The 26,892-nt window shown below is 39.2% G+C and overlaps 2 protein-coding genes across 2 annotated transcripts in view; both read left to right on the forward strand.

Moving 5' to 3' along the window:
* Positions 1 to 1,791, forward strand: part of LOC116999680 (neural-cadherin-like) — a 54,762-nt gene extending 52,971 nt beyond the window's left edge. Inside the window, exons 32-33 of the mRNA XM_033066610.1 lie at positions 344 to 498; positions 922 to 1,791. Coding sequence (XP_032922501.1) covers positions 344 to 498; positions 922 to 1,323 — 557 coding nt within the window. The 3' untranslated portion in view covers positions 1,324 to 1,791. The remainder of the gene's footprint in view (positions 1 to 343; positions 499 to 921) is intronic.
* Positions 1,792 to 5,800: 4,009 nt separating this feature from the next.
* On the forward strand, positions 5,801 to 26,867 carry LOC117001332 (integrator complex subunit 8-like). Its single transcript, XM_033069603.1, has 27 exons — positions 5,801 to 5,969; positions 7,111 to 7,285; positions 9,176 to 9,316; positions 9,729 to 9,800; positions 10,955 to 11,006; positions 11,228 to 11,410; positions 11,955 to 12,062; positions 12,685 to 12,840; positions 13,325 to 13,425; positions 13,747 to 13,888; positions 15,649 to 15,719; positions 15,849 to 16,024; positions 16,840 to 16,973; positions 17,579 to 17,689; positions 18,341 to 18,542; positions 19,090 to 19,211; positions 20,213 to 20,397; positions 21,803 to 21,836; positions 22,497 to 22,553; positions 22,637 to 22,698; positions 23,332 to 23,450; positions 24,621 to 24,724; positions 25,360 to 25,410; positions 26,035 to 26,108; positions 26,185 to 26,249; positions 26,347 to 26,390; positions 26,658 to 26,867. The coding sequence occupies exons 1-27, from the start codon at positions 5,840 to 5,842 to the stop codon at positions 26,772 to 26,774; spliced, it is 2,988 nt and encodes a 995-aa protein (XP_032925494.1). The 5' UTR covers positions 5,801 to 5,839; the 3' UTR covers positions 26,775 to 26,867.
* Positions 26,868 to 26,892: the final 25 nt, after the last annotated feature.

The raw sequence follows: 26,892 nt of genomic DNA on the forward strand, positions 1-26,892 counted from the left end.
TTGTAACCTTCATTAAAACAGTGGTTTACTTACTTTGGGTATCTTATTTACTCAGGATTGGTGAAAGGCCAGAGATTGGCCAAAATGCCTTCTATTTAAATGGATTCCTTTAGGTAAGTAAAATACCCTTTTAATGAAGTTTATGATGTAATATACATAGATTATTCTTTACATTCACAAATTTAAGTTGTTTATATGTTAACAATACTCTTTTCTTACCTGCAAATTTAGTTGTCAAATTAAGAGTTGATTTAATATCTCAGGAATCATATAACTAGTTGTTTGTCATGCAACATACTTTGTCATACATCATATAACAAATATGTGTCTTTATTTCTTCCAGCACTCTTGGTTTCCTACACAGTGTGGAGTCAGTGGGGAAGTTCAGGGTTTCGGAAAGGAGGAATTTACCACATTCCGGAAGAGCGTGAAAGCTGGGAGGATGTTAGAGAAAATGTCTTCAATTATAATGAGGAAGGAGGTGGAGAGCGTGACCAGGTATGATACAGCTTCAATCCAGCTTTGCAAATCCAACTTCTCCTCACTTTCTGCTCCCAGACGTTTTAGATAACTTATTATCAAACAGGCTTTTTTCTTCCTTTTTTTTTTTTTTCAACCAGAAGTCCTCTTAAGTGGGAGGCTTCTATTTCAACCTGGTCTGTACCTTTAATGATTCTGGTCATGTGTGCCCACTTTCAAGGGAGCTGCTCTGGACACATCGTTATTGCTTTAGCTGAAAACTGTCATTACATGGGGGGATTTGGTATGATCTGAACTTAGTCCTCTGAACTAGGCACTCTCCTCTTCAGCTTATAGAGAACTCACAGAATTCACAGAATTGCCTTGTGTTATAAAACATTTTCAGAATCAGTTTCCTTTTGAATTGTTTCTCTCTGATAATTGCATTCTCTTTGTTTGCAGAATGCTTATGATATAGATGAACTGAAGAAACCTCTCCATAAAATTCCCCGCTCCTCCTTACAAGCAGCTGCTCCACACTCCAGGACACCAACTGGCCCAAAAAGAGACTCAGTCCCAAAACATGCACATCAAAAGCAATCAATATCAGCTGTTACCAACATCCCAGACTTCAAGGAATATGTTTCTCAAATCATACGGGATGCAGACAATGATCTAAAGAGTCTGCCAGCAGACACTATTCATTTTTACTGCTTGGAAGGGCAATGCTCTCTAGCAGGGAGCCTTAGCTCATTAGATTCCATCAGTGGGGATGAAGATCTGAATTACGATTGCCTCCAAGAGTGGGGGTCAAAGTTTGAGAAGCTTAAAGAACTCTATGTGGTCTCAAATGAAAATTTGTAACTGGAGTTAAAGGAACTTGACACATTGTCATGACATATGGACACTACTTTTAAAAATGCCCTTTTTTATATATAAGTTACATCAAGTAACTTACATGAAGCAAGTTTTTAGTTACAATAGCATGATATACTCTTCCCAGGAGTGATAATCTGAATTATCTTTTTATATGCACTGTACAAAGGTATTTCATTATATAAGTGCAAAGACTTTCAAAGCATGAATTTTCTTGAAAACTTTGGAATGTAGGACACCTATAGAGCAGTATTATAATATCCTTTTTTATTTGTGTAGACCACAGTGACTTACTAGAATTATCCTGGATGCAAGAACTTGAATTATTTTCTCCCTAGTGTTAATATGAAATCTACCAGGTGGGTAACAATGCATAGAGCATTCTTTTTTAAAATTGAATTAATTTTAGACTGTGAGATAATTATTATCAATGTTAAATATAAACTTTTACAATTTCTGGTTTCTTGTCAGCTTTTGTTGTATCCTCCTAAACTCTGCTCGCTCACAGGCTGCCCAACTCTGTGGGACTTTTTCTGTCAGACCATTTTTTCTAATTATCTGTACTAAGGGAAAAAGAGTAGCAAGATCCCATCTGTGAACATGACTTTGTGACAATTTTACACTCTTAAAGGTAGTTGTGGGATCTGGAAAATGTTTCTGTTCAGCAAACTTTTATGTCCAACTTTGCTTTTCACATGAAACCCTTCTTCAAAGTGTGCAGCTGGAAAACAGAAGAGCTGATAGCAGGTGTGAAGACAAGTTAGAAGTTGGAACTGAATTCTTTCGATCAGGGCAGTCATTGTAAAAATTGGGATCCTCAAAACAGAAAGCATGGGAAACCTAGCCTCTACTCCTTTGCCTCCTCCTGCTCTTCAAAAAATGACTGGTTTTAATATTGAAAAAAGGGAATCAGAAGGTTCTGAAATCTGACATTGACTTGAACACTCAGCTCTGTGACCATAGGTAAATCACCTTGTTCTTTCCGTCTCTGAGGTGGGCAGCTCCCAATGCACGAGGTGATCTGCAAATGTTAACAGGTGCTTACAGAGTGCTTGTAAGCTCTGAAGCACCAAGGGTTTTTTAACTGGTTTCAACTCAGTGGGATTTCTTAATTACCTTGATACTAAACATTTGTTTTTTATCAAAGTCTTGACACCTGCTTTGATTTATAATTAATGTTTTAAAATTAGATCTTTCATCACACTTCATCATTTTACTTGGCATAAAGAATGCAAATGTAAATTAGTTTTGTACCTAGAAGGAAGATTTTAATACTATTGGAAAAAATAGTTTACCTCAAAAATTGATTGAATGAAAGTACCATGTGAACTGAATAAAACAATTTCCATTCATTTCATATAATTACTTGTATTAATTATACTAAATTAGTAATATTTATTAGAAAGATTTGGAGAACGAGTCACCATGAGCCACTCCTTCATGCCAAAACCTCACATGGCTGAGCACTGATTGTTCTTACGAAGTCATAAAAAATAAATATAGTGGATATATTAGCATACAGCCACATCTTTTTTAATGTAAATTTTTCCTCCTTTCTAAAGATATATGTGTAGTGTGGTAAGAAACTACAACATTTCTTACACCAAGGGATATTACATATGTTGTTGCAAAAATTAAAATTGCTGAGCCACAAAACTTCAGTAAGGTGACTCTTCCAAGTGTTGAATTCTTACAACATTTTCATAAAGTGGATACACATTTTATTGGTCTTTATTAAGTTGACTCTTCTGAACTTGGTATCAAGTAAAGCTTAGCATAATTATTGGTAAACCATCTCTTCCAAAAGAGACTAATTTGAACAGTGTGCTACAAGTCATGCTAATAGAGTATGATCTCCCTGAGGGTTATTTTGTAATTCATATTCTGAAACTGAACATTTTACATATGGATGCATTAACCAGTAACTCAGAGGAGCTGAAATATTTCCCTCAAATAACTGAACATACAAAGTAACATGCAGGACAGAAGATAAATTGCATTGAACTCAGGACATGTAATGGACTTCTGTCCTCATGTAAGGTGAGAAAGAAGAACTTTCCTCTATCTCCTTGGGTTACTTATAGAAAAATGAAGAATGCTTACAGCTGAGAGCTGCATGTGACAGCCCCAAGAGTCACACCATTTGCCTGAAAGCATGGTCCAAACACTTCTTGAATTGTCAGGCTTAGTGCTGCAACCACTTCCCTGGGTAGCCTGTTCCACTGTCCAACCACTCTCTGGGTGAAAAACTTTTCTAGTACTGTAATATTATTGTATGTAATCATAAATGTACATTGCAAATCACTTGGGCAGCCTTTGTGAACTCTTCTCTTGGTAAAATATTAGAGAAACTCAGCCAAATTACTGAAATAGATAAAAGCTTCTGCTAGTCATCCTGCTTATCCTCAGGACATATACATGTTCTAAGAACAGGGATGCCTGAAAATCTTCAGAACCAGATCCTGGCTAGTTGTAGTTGAGAGAGTGGTGCAGTCAGACATAGACTATGCATATACTGACACCTTAATTACATTGGAAGTTGTTACTGTAGAAAGAGAAGCTCTTCTTCCACTTCATTCGTAAGACAGACATGGAGTTGTTGGAGCAAGTCCAAAGGAAGGCAATGAAGTTGGTAAGAGAACAGGAACATCTCCACGATGAAGAGAGGCTGAGAAAGTTGGAGCTGTTCAGCCTGGACAAGAGAAGATTGTGTGGAAACCTCACAGCAGCTTTTCAGTATCTAAAGTGAGCTTACAGGAAAGCTGGAGAGGGATTCTTTGTCAGGAACTGTAGTGATAGTGATGCCTTGGGTTTTAGCTTTTATATTTTTCAGAATTTCTGCTGTTTAGTGTGTAACTCTGAAACTTCATGTTGGGGGTTGGTAAGTTCTCTTCACAGGGTAGTTAGACAAAACAATCCCTTCCTAGCTAGAGCATCAAGGACAACTGGTACCCAAAAAGCATAAACAATGGCAAGGGAAAGGGGGCAAGGCAGGGGACTGATACTTCACAGCCTGGGGCTGTGGTTGGATAACTGACCCCAATATGTAAATGAACCAAAACTTATAAAAGTGTAAAGACTTGTGACCGGGATCCGTCTTGGATTTGATTTGGGTGTATCTGCAGCTGGGCTCTTGCACTGCCCAAGGTGTATCCTTTCAATAAATACCTATTTTATCCCTTTTGCTCTGTCTAGTCTCTGTTCCAGGTCAGCCTTTCCAAGCATCAGTTCTGGCACCCCAGAAGGAACCTCAAGACATTGGAGGAGGAACACCCATCTCCTGACCCTGCCTGGAGGAACACCCATCTCCTGACCCACCCATCCTCCCCAGCCCTGGCATAAGAGGAGTGGGTACAAATGGAAAGAGGGGAAATTTAGGTTAAATATTAGGAAATAAATTCCTAACTGTGTACATAAATGCCACACTATGAAAAGCCAATGTCCATAAAGGAGGCAGAGGAGTTCTGCAATTTTATTCTAATAAAGGGAGAGAGTCCACTAGGTAATCCCCCGTGGGGTGTCTCTTGAGGTTTTGGAGGATGCAGCCTCCTTTTATCCTAAACCTCACCTTCTTCATTTCCCCATTGGCTGAGACACTGGGAAGGTACAGCCTTCCCAAACCACCTACCACATATTCCCCCAAAAACATGTATCGTCATTTTCCCTAAAGTTCAGAAGTTCAGACTCTCTGGCTTCTGGGGATCCACCAAAAGTTCAGACCATTTGGGCTCTACAATAGGCTTTGCACACACCCATTTCTCCTAATGCCCTAAAGTTCAGGAATTCAAAATGCCTGGTCAAAATGCTTGGGTTCTGTCACAAATCTGTGCAGTTTGGTGTTCCCAGAGACTCATTTCAAAGACAGTAACACTCATTTCTCCTAAATCTCCTAAATCATCTCCTCATGGAATCATTTGTAAAGACATTAGCATCCATCTTTCCTACCAGGAAAGGGTGGTGAAACACTGGAACAGGTTGCCCTGGGAGGTTGTGGATGTCCCAGCCTGGAAGGCTGGATGGGATTCTCAGCATCCTGGCTTGGTGGAAAGTGGTTGGGTCTGCATGATCTTAAGGTCCCTTCCAACCCCTAAACATCCTATGCTTCCGTGGTTTAAATCTGCCTCAATGGATCCTAATTTCTGTACCCTTTTACGAGGCATTCGGGTGTGCATGGGTTGGAGCATGGAGGGTGAGCCTTTATCGGCCTCAGTGCTCACAGGAAACACCCTGCAGGGACAAGACCGCGGTGGACGCAAAGGCAGAGGGACGGCTGGGGATATGCATCGAACTAGTGATTTCGGGAAGAAAACCACCGACTCCATAAGGGAGCCAGCCAGGTGGGTCCCCGCCAGGCCCAGCGGTGCGGGCCGCGAACCCGGGCCGCGGCAGCGGCGGGCGGGCCCTGCGCGCGCCGCCTCCCAGGGGCCGGGCCCGGCGGCCATCTTGTGCAGCGGCGGTGCCGCGGTGCCGAGCGGGCTGTGCACGGCCCCTCCGAGTGGCCGGCATGAGCGCCGAGGCGGCGGACCGGGAAGCCGCCACCTCCAGCCGGCCATGCACGCCGCCGCAGACGTCGTGGTTCGAGTTCGTGCTAGAGGAGGCGCTGCTGGAGCAGCACCTGCAGAAGCCCTCTCCCGGTGCGTGCCTTGCTGGCCGCCGCCTCCCCGCGGCCTGGGTTCGGCCCGGCCCGGCCCCGCTGCCCGGCCCCTCCTGGGGCAGCATCGTTCCGGGGCTGTGAGGCCTCGGTGCGGCGGCACAGGGAGCCGGGCACTGCTCGCGGCCGTGCGGCGGCATTTACCGCCGGCAGTAACCCCGTTTTTCTCATTTCGCATTATCTTTCCTATTTAATAGCTTCGTTTGTCTGTCTTGTCTGGTAGATCGCTCTTCCTTTCGCATGTGTGAATGTTGTGTGCGGAAGTGCTGTAGTTTGTTTGCTCGGTGGGAAGGGCTGCTCGTGAGCATCATTGCGGTTCGCAGCTGGTTTGGTTTTCTCCCATTGGAGCATTGTTAGTGGCAGGGGCTCCGAAAGGTTCAGTGCTGAAATTGCTCACTGCACCTGGAATAAATAGAAATCTCGTCTGATGTATATTGTAAGGAAGTGACCGTATTTAAAAACAGCTGATGCTTTGACAGTCATAAATGGGTGTCATCTGTTTCAGTACCCGAATTCTGCGAGGAGGTGGAGGAAACAGGAAAACCTGGGCCAGTGTTGCCTCTATAAAAAGTCAATTTAAGCATAATCTAGCTTAGATCTTATGCTTAGATTTTATACTCTATTTTATAATTGATTAAGTAAATTGGTAATATTCATTTTATGTTTCACCAAGTTCAGTGAGAGTATAATAGTTATGGTTTGGCCTCTTTTTTTCAAAAGAGCTCAAAGGTATTGGCTAGGTACTGTAAGGCAGATATTTGGGTACTTTTTTGATGCTGTTGTTTAACCAAGCTGAAAGTATTTTCTGATTTCATTTGGCAGCATTTATTCTCAGTAGATTCAAAGTATTGAAATATAATTAATACAATATAGTGAAAATAAATGAAAATATGAGGGTGTAGTTATCATGGTCAAGTGAACTTTAATGTTAATTAAAGATATGTTAATAGGCTGATTTGAGTCAGCATGTGCAGGACACCATTTGGGATTAGAATCTAGCAGGTAACAATGTCAGCACTATCAACACCAAGGATAAAAGAACCACGTTCATAGCTGGGGAAAAAAGTAATTCTGGGCTTACAAAGCATTTGTAAGCATTTGAGGAGTGGCTGTGTGTTTTGCAGACCCACCACCTGTGCAGCTGATTGTTCAGTTCTTGGAACAAGCTTCAAAACCATCAGTGAATGAACAGAACCAGGTCCAGCCACCGCCCGATAACAAAAGAAACCGCATTCTAAAACTTCTTGCTCTTAAAGTTGCTGCTCACCTGAAGTGGGATTTGGATGTACTAGAGAAAAGGTATTGTCTGTGCATCTTCATGCTAAGTTTGCTAAGTTGAAGCGGCTTGAGATATTTATTTTTAAAAATGGAAATTTGTCTTGCTCCCTTTTGGGTGTGCCAGTTGAAATCAAGTTTTATTTTAGCTGTAAGTTAGGAAAGGGTTTTGATAAAGGCAGTGTATCTGAACAAATCAACAATATTACAGAGGAAAAAAGCATGTCTTAGACATTAAGATATGTACATGTAAGCATCATGAAGATGAATTGGAGGTTGTGCTTTCTTCAGGGACAAAACTAGAGTAAGTTTCCTCATTCTGACATGGTTGAAATTGGAAGTCTTGCTCCAGTTTTGTTGATGTGAAGAACTCCATATATCTGTGAAGTAGGTCACTGAAATTATTGTGGTTGAAATAGGCAAACCCCAGCTTTGCATCTTTCCTTTAGAAATTTCAGCTGAAGAATGGTCTGATGAGCTAGAGCAGTCGGGAACTACTTCAGTTTGGCAGTGCACATTAGGGAGCTGCACTTCACAGAATCACAGGATTGTGTATGGTTGGAAGAACCACAGTGGGTCATCTGGTCCTGCCTCCCTGCTCAAGGAGGGTCATCCCAGAGCACATGGCACAGGATTGTGTCCAGGCAATTCCTGTTTACACTTGGCTTCCTGTTTACACTTAGGTAATGGCAGAATTTCCTTATTCACACAGGTCTCTTTCCACCTTTATCTATAATTTAATGCAAAATCATAAGGGGACAGTAATTGCTCTTGTTCTAGCTTTCATGGAATTGTAGAATCGTTTAGGCTGGAAAGGAACTTTTAAGACCATCGAGGCCAGCTGTTAATCTGACATTGCCAAGTGCACCACTAAACCATGTCCCTAAGTGCCATATCTGCCAGATTTAAATACCTTTAGGGTATGATGGTGATTCAACCACTTCCCTGGGCAGTCTGTTCCAATGTCTGATCACCCATTTCGTGAAAAACTTTTCCTAAAATTCAAGCTAAACCTCCCCTAGCACAACTTGAGGCTGTTTCTTCTCCTGCTGTCGCCTGGGAGAAGAGACTGATCACTCACTTGCTGCAACCTCCTTTTGGGGGGTTATAGAGAGTGATAAGGGCCCCTTGGAGCCTTCTTTTCTTCTTGCTAAATACCCCCAGATCCCTCAGCTGCTCCTTGTAGAATGCTTCTGATAGAACACAAGACTTAAAATTTGTTGAACAGAAATCCTAGTTTTGGCTGCTAAAAGTGTAGTTTCACTGGTTGTCTTCAATACTGCTTGCAAAGAAAGCAAATTTTTCACAAGATAAAAGGTGCTTTGGCAGTAGCTGATCTAATTTCAAATAATGTCTGAATTAGTAATAATATTTTAGTTGTGTAAAATTATACCACAAAAGCTGGAGCAGTGTAGTCCAACCTGCGTGTCTTACTTTATTAAAGGGAGTTTTATCCCAGCTAATGTGTATTTTTACTTAGCTCTATTAAAGTTCCTAGCCTTAACTTCACTGTTCACTTTATGTGAGTGAAATTTCGTTTGTGATGGAAATCGGATTGTTTGCCTTCAGGGAGTATGATCTGGGGCTGCTTTGAAAGATCTTATTATTAGCTGGGTTGTGCTGTTATAGGTGACTGGATTATTCTGGTGAGGTGTGTGTGTGGGCTAATGCAGTGGAACAGAGTAGTAGTTCAGCTGTCAGGGCAACTGAAATACTACTTGGGCCCATCCACTTGGGCTTAATTTATGCAGCTAATGCTGGTAACTGCTTTACATACCTGATCTCAAATGATGAATAAACATCCATGTGATGTTAAGTAATAATCCAGTACTGAATAGCAGTGTGTATTGTTTGACGTTCCATCAGTAGATTTACTCCATGAAGTACCTGATTCTCTCTCTTATTTTTTCATAGCTTGTCTGTTCCTGTATTGAACATGCTGCTGAATGAACTTCTGTGTATCAGCAAAGTTCCCCCAGGAACTAAACACGTGGATGTAGATCTGTCCAGCTTGCCCCCAACCACTGCAATGGCAATACTACTCTACAACAGATGGTAAACTACTACCAGGCAATAATAAAAAATTGTTATAGAACAAAGCAGTGTTTTCTTTTATCTATATAATTATATGTAGAAGAAGAAAGAATCCTAAAGGACTAATAAATATTGTGATCTGTTGCTAGGTTATAGTGAAGGAGCTGAGTCTGAAAAGCTATTGTAGAGCTGGTCTTCTACCATAAAAAAAAAGTCAAGATAGTGATTTGAAATCTCTCCTTATAAATATAAAAATCTTCGTCTTTCATCTTTTTATGGACATATATGAGCATTTCTTAGCTGCTAGATGTGCTCTTGAGTAAAGGATGTATTCTAATAGTGTAAAGTTTCTGAAATGGTAAACTGCTATTATCAAGAGGCCTGCACTTCTGAGACTAATACCATTCTTTGCTTAATTTTTTTCCCTATGTAGGGCCATAAGGACCATTGTTCAAAGTAGTTTTCCTGTAAAGCAAGTGAAACCTGGTCCACCTCAGTTAAATGTGTAAGTTACAGATATAATTCATTTGGATGTCATGGATATTTTACAGTCAGGAATGTAATTTCTAAGTGGATTAAATCATATTAATAATGTGCAGTTGCTTAAAATGTCTAGTTGTGACATTGAAAACTTGGATTTATTTCAAGTATATTCTCACTTTCCTGTCAGACACACTTGATACATGTACTTGTCTGTTGTTCCACTCTGTCAGTGTTATAGTCTCTGTGACTTTGTCATGGCATGAAAAATCATGGGGGGAAGGGAGATGACAATTTACCTTGGCAGAATGCTTATGCTCTAGTTTAGATAGGGTGTATTTTTGCATTCTTTTACATCCCTAACTTAGAGTATCCTGTGTAATATGGTTGTTTTATTACAGCAGTTTAAAGCATTGTGTATGATAACCTAAGAAATAACAAAGTATTTTCATTTGCTTTATTGGGCAGTAATTTGTAATTTAAAATCAGTCTTGCATTTTGCCTTCTACAAGCTGTGAGGCTTTAGTAACAACTTGTCTGTGACTTTTATGTTACAGATTTCTCCAAAAGTTGGAAGTATCTATAAGTGGTGCTTTTCTTATGTTTTATGTTAAAATTATACTTAAGCACTAGACCATATTTGTTTTGAGAGAGTCTGTTAAGTGTGTTGATTAAACATACTCCTTTCTCCTTGTTTTGCTCTTATATTGTCCTATATGTATCAACCTGATCCTGAATTAAAAAAAAAAATCTGTGTGGGAAAATAATTTTAAAATACTTCTAATTTTTGTCATAAACATGCAAACACACTTCTGCCCCTGACATGTTTGAGAAGATTTAAATGTTGAAGCTTCATGAGACCTGATGCTGTGGAAGCTTTCTTCATTGTTTTGCTATTGCATTGGTATTGGCAATCTGACCTTAGAAAAGGCAATGATAACTTTGCAACTTTTTATTTTATTGAACCACATTCTCATACAAAACTATATTTTCATTATAAAGTTCTGTATTTCAGATACAGATAGATAAGAGCAGTCAGTGGTCATGCGTAATGATGTTCAAAATGTAGTTAAGCAAAACCAAGCTCTTGAATGAATGAATCATTGTGATCTAGAACATGAAATAACGTGCAGATCTGCCTAATAACTGAACTCTTTACTTCTTGTGTCTGACTTGCAGTATGAATCATATTCAGCAAGAAAAGGAACTAACTGAAAATATTTTGAAAGTGGTGAGGCTCTTTTCCCTTATTTTTGCTCGAATTTACATGTAAATATGATTTTCTTTGTTGTATAAGAAATACAAAAGCCAGTTCTGCATGGTATAGAACAGTTGTGTAAGAACTTTTTTTAATCCTTTTACTGAACTGTTAAAATTGTAGCATTAACTTAAACCCAGAGTTAAACTCAAAACCAAAAGGTTAATTCTTTTAATGTATTTAAACTATTACAGTTGAAGGAGCAGGCTACTGATTCCATCCTGGTCCTAGAAGGAGCACTTAAATTAAACAAAGATCTTTATGTCCATACTATAAGAACTCTGGATTTATTGGCCATGGAACCTGGTATGGTGAATGGAGAAACAGAGAGTTCCACAGCTGGACTGAAAATCAGTGCAGAGGAGATACAGTGCCAGGTAGCTCACTTTGTGTACTAAAGCTTAGAGTTTATATCTGTTTCTTTAGAAAAAGTGTTAAGTAATAATTTTGAGGTAAATTGTAGTATTTTTTCTATCAATGTTCCCTCTCTTTTGGGGTTTGTCTTTTTTGTTTGCTTGTGTGTTTTGTTTGTTTGTTTTTGTAATGCAATGAAATAATACTGGCTTCATTTTTACATTAATAGAACTTTTTAAAATCATTGTAAATATTGTGGCTTCCCACCAAACCTCACATTTGCCCCTTCAATCCCCTGAAATAACCCATTATATGACAAGGACAGCTTACTGCATTGTTTTCAGTGATTATGGGAAAATAATTATTTAATTTTGTAATGCTTGTGCAGAATTATTTAGACTGAGATTACAGTTAAAGAGGAAGCAGTTAAAGTATGTGGGGTGAGGTGTATGTTGGTAAACTAGATAAAAATAGGAATAGTACATACAACATTTGAGCTGAAATACTTAATCTTGACTTGAAACATGATGTCCAAGGCAGTATGTTTGACATCAGTGCTGTTTGCAGGTTTGCTATGATTTGGGTGCCATCTATTTCCAGCAAGGATCTACAAATACATCTGTTCATGAAAAGGCTAAGGAAAAGTTTTTCAAAACAAAGGAGTTGATTGCAAAGGTAACAAGTGCTCTTTTTATGTGTATTCTACTCTTCTGAAAAAAAACCCTTGTCTAAATTATTGCTTCCTTCTTTAGCAGTTTAATAATTCTTAATGGTACACAAAGTTTTTAAAGAAACTTCCTGATGTTTTGACAGTATTTTTTTTTCATGTTGTGTCTGGCTTGAAATTATGTTTATTGATTGCAGTGTATTGCTGCTTTGTTCTATGTTTTGTAATGAATAGTCTTTTACACAAATTGCATCGATGCAAACAATGCAGAAATAACATCTCCAGTGCTAATAGTAACAAGACTGAACAGTACATCCTGTGTCCGTGGTGATGATGTGTTTTTGAGGAAGGTAACCATACAGCGCTTCCTATTTTTTTTTTTAAATCTAACTTTCCCTTGGAAATCAGATTGCCTGTGGTCTAACCTTTTGAAAAAGTACATCTCAATTTATAAGTAAGGTATGCTTCCTTTTTTATTTTGCTTCAGAACTCCAGTTTTTATTTAAATAAAGTGCACATTCTTTTGTTCCTTTGCTGTTAGTTGGGAAATTGTGAGTCTCTGTTTCTGAATTAAATATATATTTGATAATACTTCTGCTACTAAGATCTGATGTAACTCTTACTTTTCAGAATGGCTCATCCTCACTTCATTTTACCATAGATGAAGAACGGTTAGCTGGGTATTGTCAAGCTTGTGAAGTTCTTACCTCATCTTCTGATGATGCATCTCAACAGGCAACTCCATATAGTCAAATCCACAGCTGTATGAAATCTGGCAAATATCAGGTAGGATGCCTAAATAAGTATGTTTGAGGGGTTTTCTTATCATTCTGTGTGGATGATTCCATTTGAGCTGGTATGGATTTTAAGAAATTTTAAATGGTAATTTAACCTATAACATAGTGGTTTAAATCCTATATGTTGAGGAGTATAATGTAATCTGGTACATATTAAATTGAGATATCTTGGTTTCCATACAATGGTAAATAATTCCTGCCAGCTGGAATAAGGGATTTTCAGGTAGATTACAATTCTTTGGGTTTCAGGGAATGTTGCTACTTAGATGTGCAAGTTTTGTTTTGGATTTTTGTGGGTTTTTCTTTGTTTTTTTCTGGTAATAGAGAAATTTTTTAGTTGTTCAGTGAATTTTGGTGTTAAATATGGATGTGAGCTGCTTCTCTTAGTTTGATCATTTTCACCAGATGAAGTGATTTTCTGTCTGTTTCTTTTGGATTATACATTGACTATTCCAATTGTGGTTTTGTTACAGGACTTAGTGAAGATATTCCTTGAAGATAACCTAACTCTCAGTTTACCTGAACAGTTCAGACAATCAGTGCTAAGAGAACTCTTCCAAAAAGCTCAGCAAGGGTGAGACATTAAATAATTATCAATGTTCAGTGATGATGAAATTACATCTTTTGTGGAAAGTATGTCAAATCTTTTAACAACAAAATATTACATCCAAGAAACTTCAGCCTTCGTTTCTGTTAGCAGTAGTCTTAACTGCATTTTACATCATCACACAGCTCCTTGGTTGGATCTCACTGTGGCCATATATGGAAAAAACATAATGAACGTTAACAGTTAATTTTATCACTTTACTGATTTTCTTAATTTATTTTTTCCACTTACTTATCACTCTTTGTTTGTCAGAGCTATCCTGTAATCTTCAGTTTTGTGTTCATGCAGGAATGATGCTCTGGATGAAGTTTGTTTCAAAGTCTGTGTGTGCAACACGGTCTGCGATGTATTACAAGGTCGAATAATTGATATTCAGTTTTGTCAACTGTTCCTGAAACCCAGCAAAGAGAAAATAGACTTCCTTCTTGAGGTAAAGCATTAATCTAAAGTTAGAACTGAAAATGGTATTTAGTGAGAGATTTCTTTCCCCACGTAACTATTATTATTGCAAGTGGTGCTCAGATTTGTGAAGCAGAAAAAGGTGATTTCTCAAACATTATTCAACTTGTTTGCAGTTAGTACAGTTCCACTCAGGGATCAGTTCTGCATCTGTTGTTCATAGCTCTTTTTCATCTGTTGGGGAGGATCCAGCAGAGAGCTGTTTCTTCAGCTTGTATTTGAAATCGCTGCTATTCCTGACATTGTTAAATTATATGGAGATATTGCTGAGTATTTGTATTTGTGGAACAAAGAATCAAATTATCAAAGACTGAGAGAATGAAGAGGACTACCTTTCCCTTACCAGATTTGTTGTAGAAGTTAGCATGTGGTAAAGTGATCCTGAGTTACTGTTTGTGTGAGACCTACACTGTTACCCATAGTGAAACTTTTTAGGAAACTGTTATTGCTTAAACTGAACTTAATTCTTTTATTGTTTTGCTGTTATTTTAATGTCTTTTATGAACTTGTGCCTAGTTCTTTTGCTTGTCTCTTCAAGCATGTGGCAAAAATTAATTGACAGTACTCTCTACTGCAGAGCAAGTAAAAGCTTACGTCAAATACTCATATTGGGACTGAAACATATTTCTAAAAAATATTCTTGCAAACTGGCAATTAAATTCAACTGTCTAGTTAATTTTCAACTGCTGGCTTAAAAAAATACCCAAGTCCTAGGGAATCTTACCATTTTGCACTTAGAAATATTTCATTTTTAAACTTATGTGCTAAAAGATCTTGTGAGGCTGACTGATAATGTGGCACTCAGTGTTGGTGCTTCTGTGGACCAGAGGAGTAGGAAAAAGGAGTGTGGATTATGTCTGAGGAAAGATCACTGTTGTCTGAAGCATCCTATCTTGTGTACAGGTTAAAGGAAACTGATCCATATGTGATGGTAATAACTGTTACCAGGTTTACTTCAGAGACAGTCTTATTTCACACAGTTGTACTGAGATTTCTTTATCAAGCTTTGTCAGTCAAATCTTACCTTACTTTCTCTGGCTTACAAGAAACCCTTGAGGGCTAGTCTCCTCTCTACAGCTGGGTAACAAAGTAATAGAATGACAGAATTACACAGAGCAAAACAGAAATACTGGTTTGATTCCAGATGAATTAGGGTAATCACCCAACAGTGCTGCACTTAGTTCCCACCCAACAACACTTAAGCATATTCTAAAATTACTCGACAAAGTAAAAACAACAGGCAGGCCAAAAGAGTTGAGGTTGTTCAGCCTGGAGAAGCAAAGGCTCCAAGGGGATTTTGGAGCACCTTCAGGTACCTAGAGGGACCAGAAGAAAGCTGGAGAGGGATTTTTGCATTTTGTTGTGGAACAGGACAAGGGTAATAGGTTCAAACTGAAAGTGGCAGGTTTAGATTAAATATTAGGGAGAAATCCTTTACAGTGAGGGTGATGAGGCACTGCCCAGAGAAGCTGTGATGCCCCATGCCTGGAAGTGTTCATGACCAGGGTGTGGATGGGGCTTTGAGCAGTGTGATCTAGTGAAAGGTGTCCCTGCCCATGGCAGGGCTTTTAGAACTGGATAATCTTTAAGGTCTCTTCCAACCCAAACCATTCCATGATTGTATAACTTTGTTGCCTCACTTGAGATTAGAGATTTACTGGCTGTTACTACTTGTGAGACAGAATGCTGGTCAGTAACACTGGCTGTAATGAAACATTATAAATCTTCCAGGTTTGTTCAGGGTCAATAAACTTGGAAAATGCTTCTGAAGAATTGAAGAGAAGAATGGCAGCATTTCTCAAGTATGTACCCATGTTAAGATAATATGAATTTGTAAGCAATGTAATATAGCAATAGATATTTCAAGAACTTATAACTGAAAAAATAATCACTTTTTTCCTGGTTATGTACTAACATTTTTATTTGTTTAGAAACTTGTGTTTGGGCATGGAAGATCTTCAGTTTGTCTTCATGATTTCATCTCATGAGCTTTTCATAAAACTGCTGAAAGATGACGAACGGAAGCTGCTCATTGACCAAATGCGGAAGAGATCTCCTCGAATCAATCTGTGCACAAAACCTGTGACTTCTTTTTATGATATCCCAGGTAATTTTCACAGCATTTTCATTAACTTATGAGCAGACAGTGCCCTGTTTCCATGATGAAAACCTTGAACTTACGAAGTGCAGGTCTGTTCTCAAAAAAGTTTAGAATGCTTTTAGAGAGAATACTTCCTGTTAGTTGGTGCACGTCCTGCTTGTTCAAGGAGGTGGCTGTTACTTGCTTGTATCTCAAGTGAGTGTAATAGATAAGCTCAAATGAATGTGTCCTAGGTAGCAGTGAGAGAGTATGGCATTAGTTTGAACAAAATGTGGCTGTGGCAGCTGTTCCCAGAAGGGCAATGATGTGACTGTGTGGTACGCTGGACCACAAGTGCCATCTGAATGAAATTTTAAACCTACCAAAGTAAAACAGATCCTTTGAACCAGTCATTTCCCCAGTATGGCTGGCTGGCTGTGCAGCTGAACAAGTCAAGGCTAACAAGAGGTGCTAGATGGAGTTGGAAAGGACTTAACCTTTTCAGCTCTAATGCAGTGTTGCAGTAACTTAAACCAGTTAAGACAATGTGTATTTTCACTATAGGAACACACTTTTAATGCAGATCTTGAATCTCTTGCTTTGCAATAGCAGGAGTACTCGGAGCTGCTGGAGTGAGGAAAGGGGCTTGCAAGCAACTCTTTAGGTCAGGGTTAAGGTAGCACAAGGTGTTTGTGGAAGGGCACAAAAGGATGGCTGGACCTACGGAAGCATGATGTGTCTGCTGTTCTTACTATGTTCTGATTGAAGTGTTATATACTGAAGAATTATAAGTACCTACATCGAAAAGAAATGTGCTGGAGACTTGGTTACTTTTCTTCTAGCTTCAGCAAGTGTCAATATTGGCCAGCTTGAGCATCAGCTCATACTGTCAGTGGATCCTTGGAGGATTCGCCAGATCTTAATTGAGTTGCATGGTATGACCTCAGAACGCCAATTCTGGACAATTTCTAATAAGGTAACTTAGTTCTTGTGGTCAGGAGAGACTATAATTCAAGGGCTGGTTAGGTATCATATTGCATACAATGAACGTTTCCTCATAGATCCGCAGGGTGACTTATCTTTTCCCTCTCTGCATAGCAATGGTTTAATAAGAATGATGATACATATCTAAACTCACAATCTATGTGAAGAGTATTATAACAAAACCTGTAACCTTTGTTTTGAAGACTTACTGGCTGTATACAAGCTTTCCTTTTGAAAAAAAGATATTTTCATAGCTTTTGCTTTCAGTGTTCTAACTTGATATCAGTATTGTTTTAGCTTAAATTTCTGTCATTAGAAGGTGGGAGCAGGAGAGAAGGAAGGCTTTTTGTTCAAGTAAAGATTTCTTTTCTTTTTTGTTTGTTTGTTTTTCCCCTTAATTATTCCATATTCAGGGTGTGAACAAAGGGTAGTTGGGCGTTTTTATTTCTAAATGAGCCGTACATTACTTGTGATTAGATGTAAAGACAAGAGTTGGCAATCGTTTTCAGTATTTGGGGTTTGTTTGTGGTGTTTTAAGCAGTGATGTGAATTCTAAAACTTGTTTCTGTGCAAATGTCCTATGCGTTTCTCTCCCAGTGGGAAGTACCAAATGTTTACGGCAATGTTATTTTAGGAATCAAAGACAGTCTGACTAGGGATTTGGTCTACATCCTGATGGCGAAGGGATTACACTGCTGTGCCATTAAGGTGAGCAAGCCATCTGAGTTACTGGTTGAACAGTTGAATCTTAATGAAATGGGAAATTTGCAAGACCCTTTTTTAGAAAAAGAACTGAAAAATTGGGAGGTGAGGGAGGTGTTGTAACGAGCTCCATGTGTTGTATAATGGTTAAGTATTTCTGTCTCTCCAAGTTCCATCAGCAGAGCAAAGGTAATGTCTTTCCAGTGAGTTGGGCCCGGAGATAATTTCATTTATATGAAGTTTTATGTTGTCTAAATCATGTGGCATCTAAATCCTCTGGTGATTTGATTTACTGATACTAAGTGCTGTACTTTTGAGTAAGTGTTTTGCATAAGGAATTTATTGGGATGCTGTTCTATTTTCCTTGTAATTAACAAATTTACTGAAGTGCAGCTGAAACAGAATCGCACCAAACATACCAGTAGTTGCATGTTTTTGCTTAAAATCTTTGTTTTGTTTTCAAAAGATCTGGAACTCTTAAGCTTAATAGCGAGTCCAAAGGACTCATAAATAGACACTGTGTGATGCTTGAGCAATTCTGATGATAATGGATGCCACGGCTGGTTCAGCCAGGATAGACCTGAATGCACTTCAGCTTGTAGTATTTCCTCTTATGAATTCTTTAGGAATCATTAATGCATATAATTTTTATTGCAGGATTTTGTCCATGCAAAACAGCTTTTTGCTGCTTGCTTGGAGCTTGTGACAGAGTTTTCTCCAAAGCTCCGTCAGGTCATGCTGAATGAAATGCTGCTTTTGGACATTTACACTCATGAAGCTGGAGCTGGTGTTTCTGGAGAACGTCCTCCTTCTGATCTTATAAGCAGAGTCCGAGGATATTTGGAAATGAGAGTACCTGGTAAGTACATTCCTGTCTTTCCTAGGATGCAGTAAAGCACAAACCTTCGGAGAAGTGGTAAAAAAAAAAGCACCGCAAAATAAATCAGCTTTCTATTGCAGGCTAAGCACTTGGGTGTATAAGTGGAAAAACAACAGTGACTTTGATACTGGTTTTAGTAAGTCTTTAGAAGTTTCATTAGTTTTTAGAAGCTGGAAATGAGCATGATGCCTAGCAATGCTAAACATTGACGGTTTCTGTTCAGTGCCACTTAAAGGACTTGACATGATAAACATGTCTGCACTTCTACCTGAAAGGTTTTGCTAGTTGTTAAAAGCTTTCTCCTGGTTTCATAATGAGAGAGTAACATTGTACTGTTGTGGTTAGATGAAACACTTGTTGAGGTGTGGTCTCTTGTAAGGCTAAGCATCATATTTCCCTGTGATAGCTGTGGAGCAAAACCAGCTGGTTAGAGGGTATGGGTTTTGCTTGTTTTCATACAACACCATTTTACAACACTGTTTTCTCAGAAATAAAGAAGTTAAACAACAAATTCCTTTCCTTTTAGATATTCCTCTTCGACAAGTTATAGCTGAAGAATGTGTTGCCTTCCTGTTAAACTGGTGTGAGAATGAGTATTTGACCATGCAAGTTCCATTACCTCTGGTTCAAACTAATCCTTATGTGAAGGTAAGAAGTGCTCAGTCTCAAAGCTTTCTCAAACTGTAATTGACTTTTTGTTGAAGTATTTTGTATTTTTCAAAGCAAGTACCCTTCTGCTCAAGAGTGTGGGGCTTTGTGGCTGTAACAAATTAAGTATGGGGTAGAACATAGTAGGGCTAAGCAACAAGCATGTTTAGCACTTGCCAAAAAACATGGAAGCTGTGAAATCTTTGCCCTTGTTGGCTGCCAGCTAAGGTTGGTTCCATCAGATGTGTATGGTTATGATCCACAATTGAAATTCTGTAGCACTTACCTAAAGGACTCTCCTCAGCAGGAATTCAGCCTGGATTGATGCAGGAGGTATGAGAAGTGTGCAGATTTCTGGTTTAATGTCTGGCTTCTTTTGTGTTCCTGAGATACTTGTGTCCCAAATGCACTGTGAGAGTTCCATTCTTTTACCCAAACATCAGTTTAATTTTTGGAAACTTTCAAGTCCTGCCTTATTTGAAACTATGTTTTCAAAATTGTTTCACAGCAATGTTTCAACTTCGCTGTTAGGTCATGGAGCAGAAGGCAGGTCGTATTTCAGGACAGGTTCATTTTTACCCTGCTCTGCTTACCTATGATACTTCCTAATTTCTGTTTTGAGGTTCAGCTTTTTTGTATAACATTGTACCAGTTTCAGTTAAGATTAATTACTATATAGAAGTTAAGTGAGCTCTAAAGAACCTGTCTTTGTAAAACAGTATTTTATTTGGTTTAGGTTTTATACAGTATGTAAGTTTGTTTTCTGGAGCTTGTAATACTGAAATACAGACGAAGGAAGCTAATAAATGGAAATGCTCTGTTCAATTCCTGTTTGCCAGCTGCTTTCATCACTGTTCTCTGCTGCAAAACTTAGTCACATTGCTTTGTAGCTCGTAATTTAAAATCACTTGCTTAGCCATTTTAAATGCCAGTGATTCCTTTGCTGTAGATGATGTACGGAGGAGCCTTAGTTCCTGTATTTCTTCTGTTGCATTGCATAGCTGGGCCAGTTGCTGGCTGCTACATGCAAGGAACTGCCAGGTCCCAAAGAAAGCAGACGCACAGCTAAAGATCTCTGGGAAGTGGTTGTACAAATCTGCAGCGTATCCAACCAGCACAAACGCGGCAATGATGGAAGAGTGAGTTTGATAAAACACAGGGAGTCTACACTGGGTATTATGTACAGGTATGTTTTCTGAAATTATTTCTGAAGATGGCTTGAATGGTTAGTTTGATCCCTTGTTCTCATCAGAAATTATCTGGATTCCACGATCAGAGTAATGGCAGCAGCTAAAGATCTGAGTAAAAATCCTGTCCGCTGTGGGACTTGCGTATTAGCAGGAATGTATTGACTCTCCTTTTCAGGGGCAGAAAAGGAATGTGAGGGAGGCAGCTGTCCAAGCAGAAACTGAAGCATATATGGCTGTGCTTCCATTATAACCAGTGCAGATCTTCCAGTAAATTCAATGGCATCTAAAGGCAGTTTAGCTGATGGGCTGGAGGTATCTGCTTTGCAGCAAATAGAATTATTCTGTATCAGTTTTGTACTTTCATAGCTGTATCAAGCACATAGCTCACAGCATGGGTATCTATACTTTGTTTCTGAGTCTAAAGCTAAATATTACTCCATCTTGGAATGAAATTCTAGTTCGGCTAAGCTCTGCAAAGAGTAAGAAGAGTAAGATCTTGCTTAGATCAAGACAGACACCTGTCAGACACCTTGGCAGCCTTAGTGTCAAATGACTGATTCAGGACTCTTGAGTTGTCTATGTCCAGTGATTTGGCCTGTTCTGAAGTCTAAGCCTAAATACAAGTTGTCTAATATGGTACAGTTTACCATGTGTGATTATATTGAACAGCTCTCCACACAGGAGCCTTGGGAAAGGTACCTCTATCAAACCTTCTGTCTGTGTCTTTGCCTCTCCTTGAGCTAATCAAGTTAACGTGAGCTAAAGGCCAGCTGCGTTTGCTTACGCTGCTGTGGGGCAGGCGTAGGAGGGTAGGACGTGCTGTAGCTTCCACTTGTGTACTCTGGCAAGGAAAAGGAGTACAGGTGTACTCCAGGTTACTGAACCTTTCCTGACCCCTCTGATTCAAACTAAAGGGCAGTGACCCTGTTGTTATCATGGAAAAGATCAAACCTTTTCCAAAGGCTGTCCTTGTCTGGATTGTCTTATGGTGAAAATTTCTGATGTTCATTACAAGGAAATCGAAGTGCATGATAAATGATCGCCCTCTTATGTAAGTGTGTAGGTCATTGTTGCAAACCTAGCTTGGGGAATTGCAGAACAGTTCAGTTGGTTTCCCTTTCAGAGTCATTGGTTGGCTTCTGTGATTTTCATGCCTTTTATAGCTTGATAGAAGAACATACCTCTTACTTAACCTGTTTTTAGTGTAAAATTTGCTAGTTACTGTATTAAAAGTGAATGGACTACTTGAGCATTTTCATTTACTTGCCCTGCAATTGTAAACTTAGAAATGAAGGAGTATTTTGGCAGGTGAAGAATTTGCTCTACTGACTCTGTTTTAAATGTGCATATATTCTTTATTGTGTATGATTACTTATATGGGTTTTTGTGTCCCTAACTTAGGAGTGAACTGTTGTCCTTCATCAAAAAGCTTCGGGTAAGTCACAGTGGTGTTGAAAATGTGTTTGCAACTGAAGCTTCCTTTTGGTGTAGTATTTTTCTTGGACTTTTTGTGTTAAATTCCAGAAAATCTTACATTATATGAGTATTTTGTATGGCTGAAAAACATCTGAATTTGCTATACCTGGCATACAGCAGTATGGAATAGCTTGTAAAAAAAAAAATTACCCTGAATTCTGATGGAGATCTGTTTACATTGGGAGTGTATTTTATTGCAGCTGTCACGAAGCAAAGCATTCCTTTTGGAGGGAGACAGAAGCTGCTACATGCATCATACTAAGCAGCAGAAGTAAGAAGGAGAGAAATTGTTTATAGCTTCTGGGTTTGTAAATGCATAGAAAGTTGTAGTAAACCTAGCTTAAGTTTGAGGTTAGGTAGTAATCACAGAAACAACATAAGATGTGTAAAACAAAAGTAAAGTTTGTATCCAAGCAGTTATTCAGGAAAATCTGAAGTAATTAAAAACTTCTTACAGAAACATTGTTGCAGTATTTTTGTATTGCAGGTCTCTTAACAAAATATTGTCCTATTTCAATAGGAAATTATAGTGATGGCAGAACTTCTTACATAGTTTTGAAGCTTAGGGAAGGAAGTGGAGTTTTTTCAGTTCATGAGAATACTTTTTTCTCTCCTACAGGAGCCATTGGTTCTAACTACAATATTGTCCCTGTTTGTCAAGCTCCATAATGTTCGGGTTAGTATATATCTTCAAAGTCTTCCTTGGTTTTCTTGAAATGTTTCTTCTTGTGGTTTCTCATACCATCTTTCTCCTCTTAGGAAGACATTGTGAATGATATTGCAGCAGAACACATTTCTATCTGGCCTTCATCCATCCCCAAGTAAGATGATGATGAAAAACACTTTTCAAAATACTGTATGTGATGGGTTTGGTCCCAGTTACTGTCAGTGTGATTTCTCCATGTAAAGGTATCGCTACCCCCATTCTGTCTCTGGGACGGTTGGTTTGAGGGCATGGAGAGTTTTGGTCATAATTTGATGGTCCTGATGGAGATAGGGGGAAGAAGAAAGAGGAGAGGAAAAAATGGGGTTTTTTTAATTAAACTATATGTAACTATGTGAACTATAGAATACTTATATATGAAATCGCTAATATTTTTTGAGGTGTGTCTGAATAATAGTCAAAATAGGAAGTGGCAAATGATATGTATTGATTTATTGTCTGAGTTAAACTGTATTTCTCCACTGAAATTTAGAGGCTCTGTGGGATGGGATCTCAGAATCTGGTTTAGTTGTGGCTTTTTGTTGAAGCCTGTGAAGGCTGTATTTGTTCAGTCAGATTTACTGTATTGTAATAACAGCAGTCTTAGTCAACACAAAGTCTTTTCTGATGGTATTTATGCTTCCCACTTAATGTAAGGTGCTTTGGACTTGAACTAGATGGGAAATCAAATTAGTGGTTAAAAAAACGAAGCAGTAAGTTAGGAATTGTTTTTCTTTATTTTTTCCTTTAGTCTTCAATCAGTGGACTTTGAAGCTGTTGCTATTACAGTGAAAGAGCTGGTCAGCTATGCCTTGACTATCAATGCAAACAACCACTTCTGGTTAATTATTCAGGCAGATATTTATTTTGGTAAGTGAAACCAATTTCTGTGTTTACATGTGTGGAGGTACCTTGCTGCTCTGAGATTTGTTTGGCATAACCCTCCTTTTATTTCCTTTTATGAAAAGAAGCTCAAGTGATATGAGGTTAAAGTCTTTGGAAGCAGTGGTGTAGGTGGATTTGTCTGGAAAGGTGTCTAAGCCCACAGATAGACTGAACTTCTGATAGGTCATAGACTTGCTTTTTGGGTGAGGGAAACTCTAAGTTACCCTTAACTTCACTTTTCTAGTGCAGTCAGTCCTTGAGTGGTGTAATTGTGCAAACCCATGGCACCCGAGTGTTTTATAAGTTAATGGAAAGTTATGAATAGTGGTTGCTTTTAAATGTAGAAATCAGCTTCAGTGGAGCACAAAATGAGCAGGATGGAGAGGATCTGTGTTTTATATGGGGAAGTATCAAGGGTTTGCAAATGAGGAAGCATGAGGAAGGATTTGTAAATGAGGAATAGCTACAGCTTTATACCCTTTGGGTGAGAGGAAGGGCCTTAATCCCGTGTTCAGTGCTGTCACATTACATGTGGGAGAGTGATTCAGGGTTATTAACCTGTTTTTCAATGTTTATTGCCTGTACAAAGGGCAGCAGCATCCCAGAAGCAGGACATATATGTAGAGAAGCTGGTGCTTGAAATAAAAGTGGTTGGAACAGTGGCAGTGGTCTGTGTTTCAGCAGCCATGGGCAAGCAGGCTGCTCCTGCTGCAGAGCCCCTGATGCTGCTGCCTTGTCTGCAGCTCAGGAGAGTTTACTGGAGGTAGAGGTAGTGCTGAGCCATGGCAGGGCTGTTCCTCTCACTCACACCAGCTAAACTCCTTCACTGCTGTTTGTGCTAAGCTCACTGAAGACAAACTTTCACTCTAAGGTTGATGGATTCAAGATCGACTACCCGAAAAAATAAAAGTAATCCCAAAAAGGCACGAATTTGCTGTGGTGCTAGTTTCCCTGATTGTGTAGTTTTTCCATCTACCACTGTGTAACCACTTTCTGTGTGTCCAGGCTTTTTAAACAATGAAACACGAGTCATTTTCCCAGTAGAATTCAGCTGTGAGATATGCATCTGAATCATTCTATTAACAATTGATCTGAGTATTAAATAACTGCTGTATTTACTTTTGAGACCTTATTTTGCTTTTTTCCCCTTGGCAGCAACTAATCAGTATTCAGCAGCCCTTCACTATTACCTACAGGCAGGAGCTGTGTGCTCAGACTTCTTTAATAAGATGGTGCCACCAGATGTGTACACAGACCAGGTGAGCTACAGTGGGATTTACAAAAATGTCTCTTTAGATTCAGTCAGCATCCTGATTCTATGCAGAGGCAGAACTGTCCAGCACACACACATTTCTGTAGCATGTGAGGTGTTATATCTAGATGCGTTTAGGAATACATGTCCTCCTCAGTCCTTTTTCGGCTTGTTGCTTGAAAGCTGTAGAGAATCTGAGACTTGTCCTTTTCTGAATCACAGAAGGCTTTTCTGTTAGTTCACAGAGCCTGCAGAGCTGTGTGCTGGGAAAGCACTGTGGAAACCACAGATGGAAAAGCCCAGAGCACAGTCACTGTGTGTGCCCATCCCTGGCTCTTTCCTGCAGAGCCGCACCACGCTGGGCAGGGCTGGGGGCCAGCCCCACTCAGCACAGTGCAGCAGCCCTGCCTCACCAGCAGTGCTCACCTGAGCTCCACCTGCTGAAAACATCTGGCTCCTACTGTGCTGGAAATCTCTGTAGTGATGAAGGCTCAGTTCATCAGTGGATGTGCTAAAGCCTGAGAGTTTTTAGGGGGTGGTGAAATGTAGACAGCTATTTAGCTGGTCCCTTGAATTAAAAATTGCAGTTTGTGTTCCAAAACAAGCATTTCAGAATGTGTTTTGTTTTTAACCTTTCTGTAGGTGATAAAAAGAATGATCAAGTGTTGCTCTTTACTCAATTGTCACACCCAGGTAAGAGGTGAAACACAGCATTAGCTAAAACATTTGTTTAGAAATATTTATATTGGGGATAACTTAAAAGACTGAATTTAACTTCCCCTGGAAACACAATCTGTAGTAGAGTAGATTTTGTTACCTTTGCTTCTAGGACAGTTATAGAAGCAAAATTAATGGGTAAATAAGCACATAACTGGAAATGTAAAAAGTAGTAATCTAGGTGTTTTCTCCTACATTTTTTCTGATAATGTTGACTGGGTTTTTTGGGTTTTTCTTTTAAGAGAAGGTATCTGTGGGGTAGTGGTGGGAGCCTGGCCTTGTTTTTCATAACGGCAGGTGCTCTTGCTGTTCTCCAAATAAGAAAGCTTGTATTGGGCTCTGCTTTAAAAGCTCTTAAATGCATTTGGAAACCCAGAAGCCAAATTAATCCCTTCTGCTCTGACTAAATCCCTTTTTCTTTTAGCTTTTGCTGCTTGTCAGTGTCAGAATGATCTGTGTTCAGGTGCTCAGAACTTGCTTGGCCTGGAAGCAAGGTCTAGATTAGGTCTAGAAAAGGAGTAGAATGAACAAGGCATTGTGTGGGAGGTTTGTTTGTGGGGGATTAAGGCTGTCATAATCACTGTGACTCTTTCCTTACAGGTAGCTATTTTGTGCCAGTTCCTCAGAGAAGTAGACTATAAAACTGCTTTTAAGGCACTGCAGGAACAGAACAGGTAAATGCTGCAATGAAGTTTACAAATGCTTAAACACAGTATGTGACTGTGTCAGTTAACCTGCCTTATCTTTCAGTCATGATGCCATGGATTCTTACTATGAATACATCTGGGATGTCACCATCTTGGAGTACTTGACATGTATCCTTTTGCTGGAATACCCCACCCACATATTGGATGTTCACAGCTGGGAAAAGTCCATTACCTACCCAAGTGACTTTTCTTGACTCATCCTCAGATCTCCACCACAAAAGAGGCGAGACAGACAAGAGGCAGATAGCAGTAAGTTAACTCAGGCTGCTGGGATTTCTTTAGAGTCTTTTTTCCCCCTGAAATCACCTCTGAAACAGTGGTTTCAATTCCAGTTTTAATTTTGTCATACAATGGTTTTAGAATCTGAGACTTATGTAAAGTTGCAGCTGTAGGGGTGGGGTGGTAGGGCATGTTACAGAAACGAATCACCCCTGGAACTAGTGCTGAAAATGCTTTGAAATGAAACAGCTCTAGTGGAAGGCCTCATGCTGGTTGTGTCTCCTCTTTTGTTTCAAGATAAAAGCCATTGGCCAGACAGAGCTGAACGCCAGCAATCCTGAGGAAGTTCTACAGCTTGCTGCACAGAGAAGGAAAAAGAAGTTTCTTCAAGCAATGGCAAAACTTTACTTTTAGGCTAGTGCTGGAAGACTATTACGAAATGTACAACAGTGAAAAAAATCTTTCAAGACTTTATTTTTAAAAATTCATTTAAATTTTTGTACAACATTTACAGTCTAGTTTCTTTCTTCTT

The sequence above is a fragment of the Catharus ustulatus genome, chromosome 1 (genome assembly GCF_009819885.2).
Source record: "Catharus ustulatus isolate bCatUst1 chromosome 1, bCatUst1.pri.v2, whole genome shotgun sequence".
Lineage (NCBI taxonomy): Eukaryota > Metazoa > Chordata > Aves > Passeriformes > Turdidae > Catharus > Catharus ustulatus.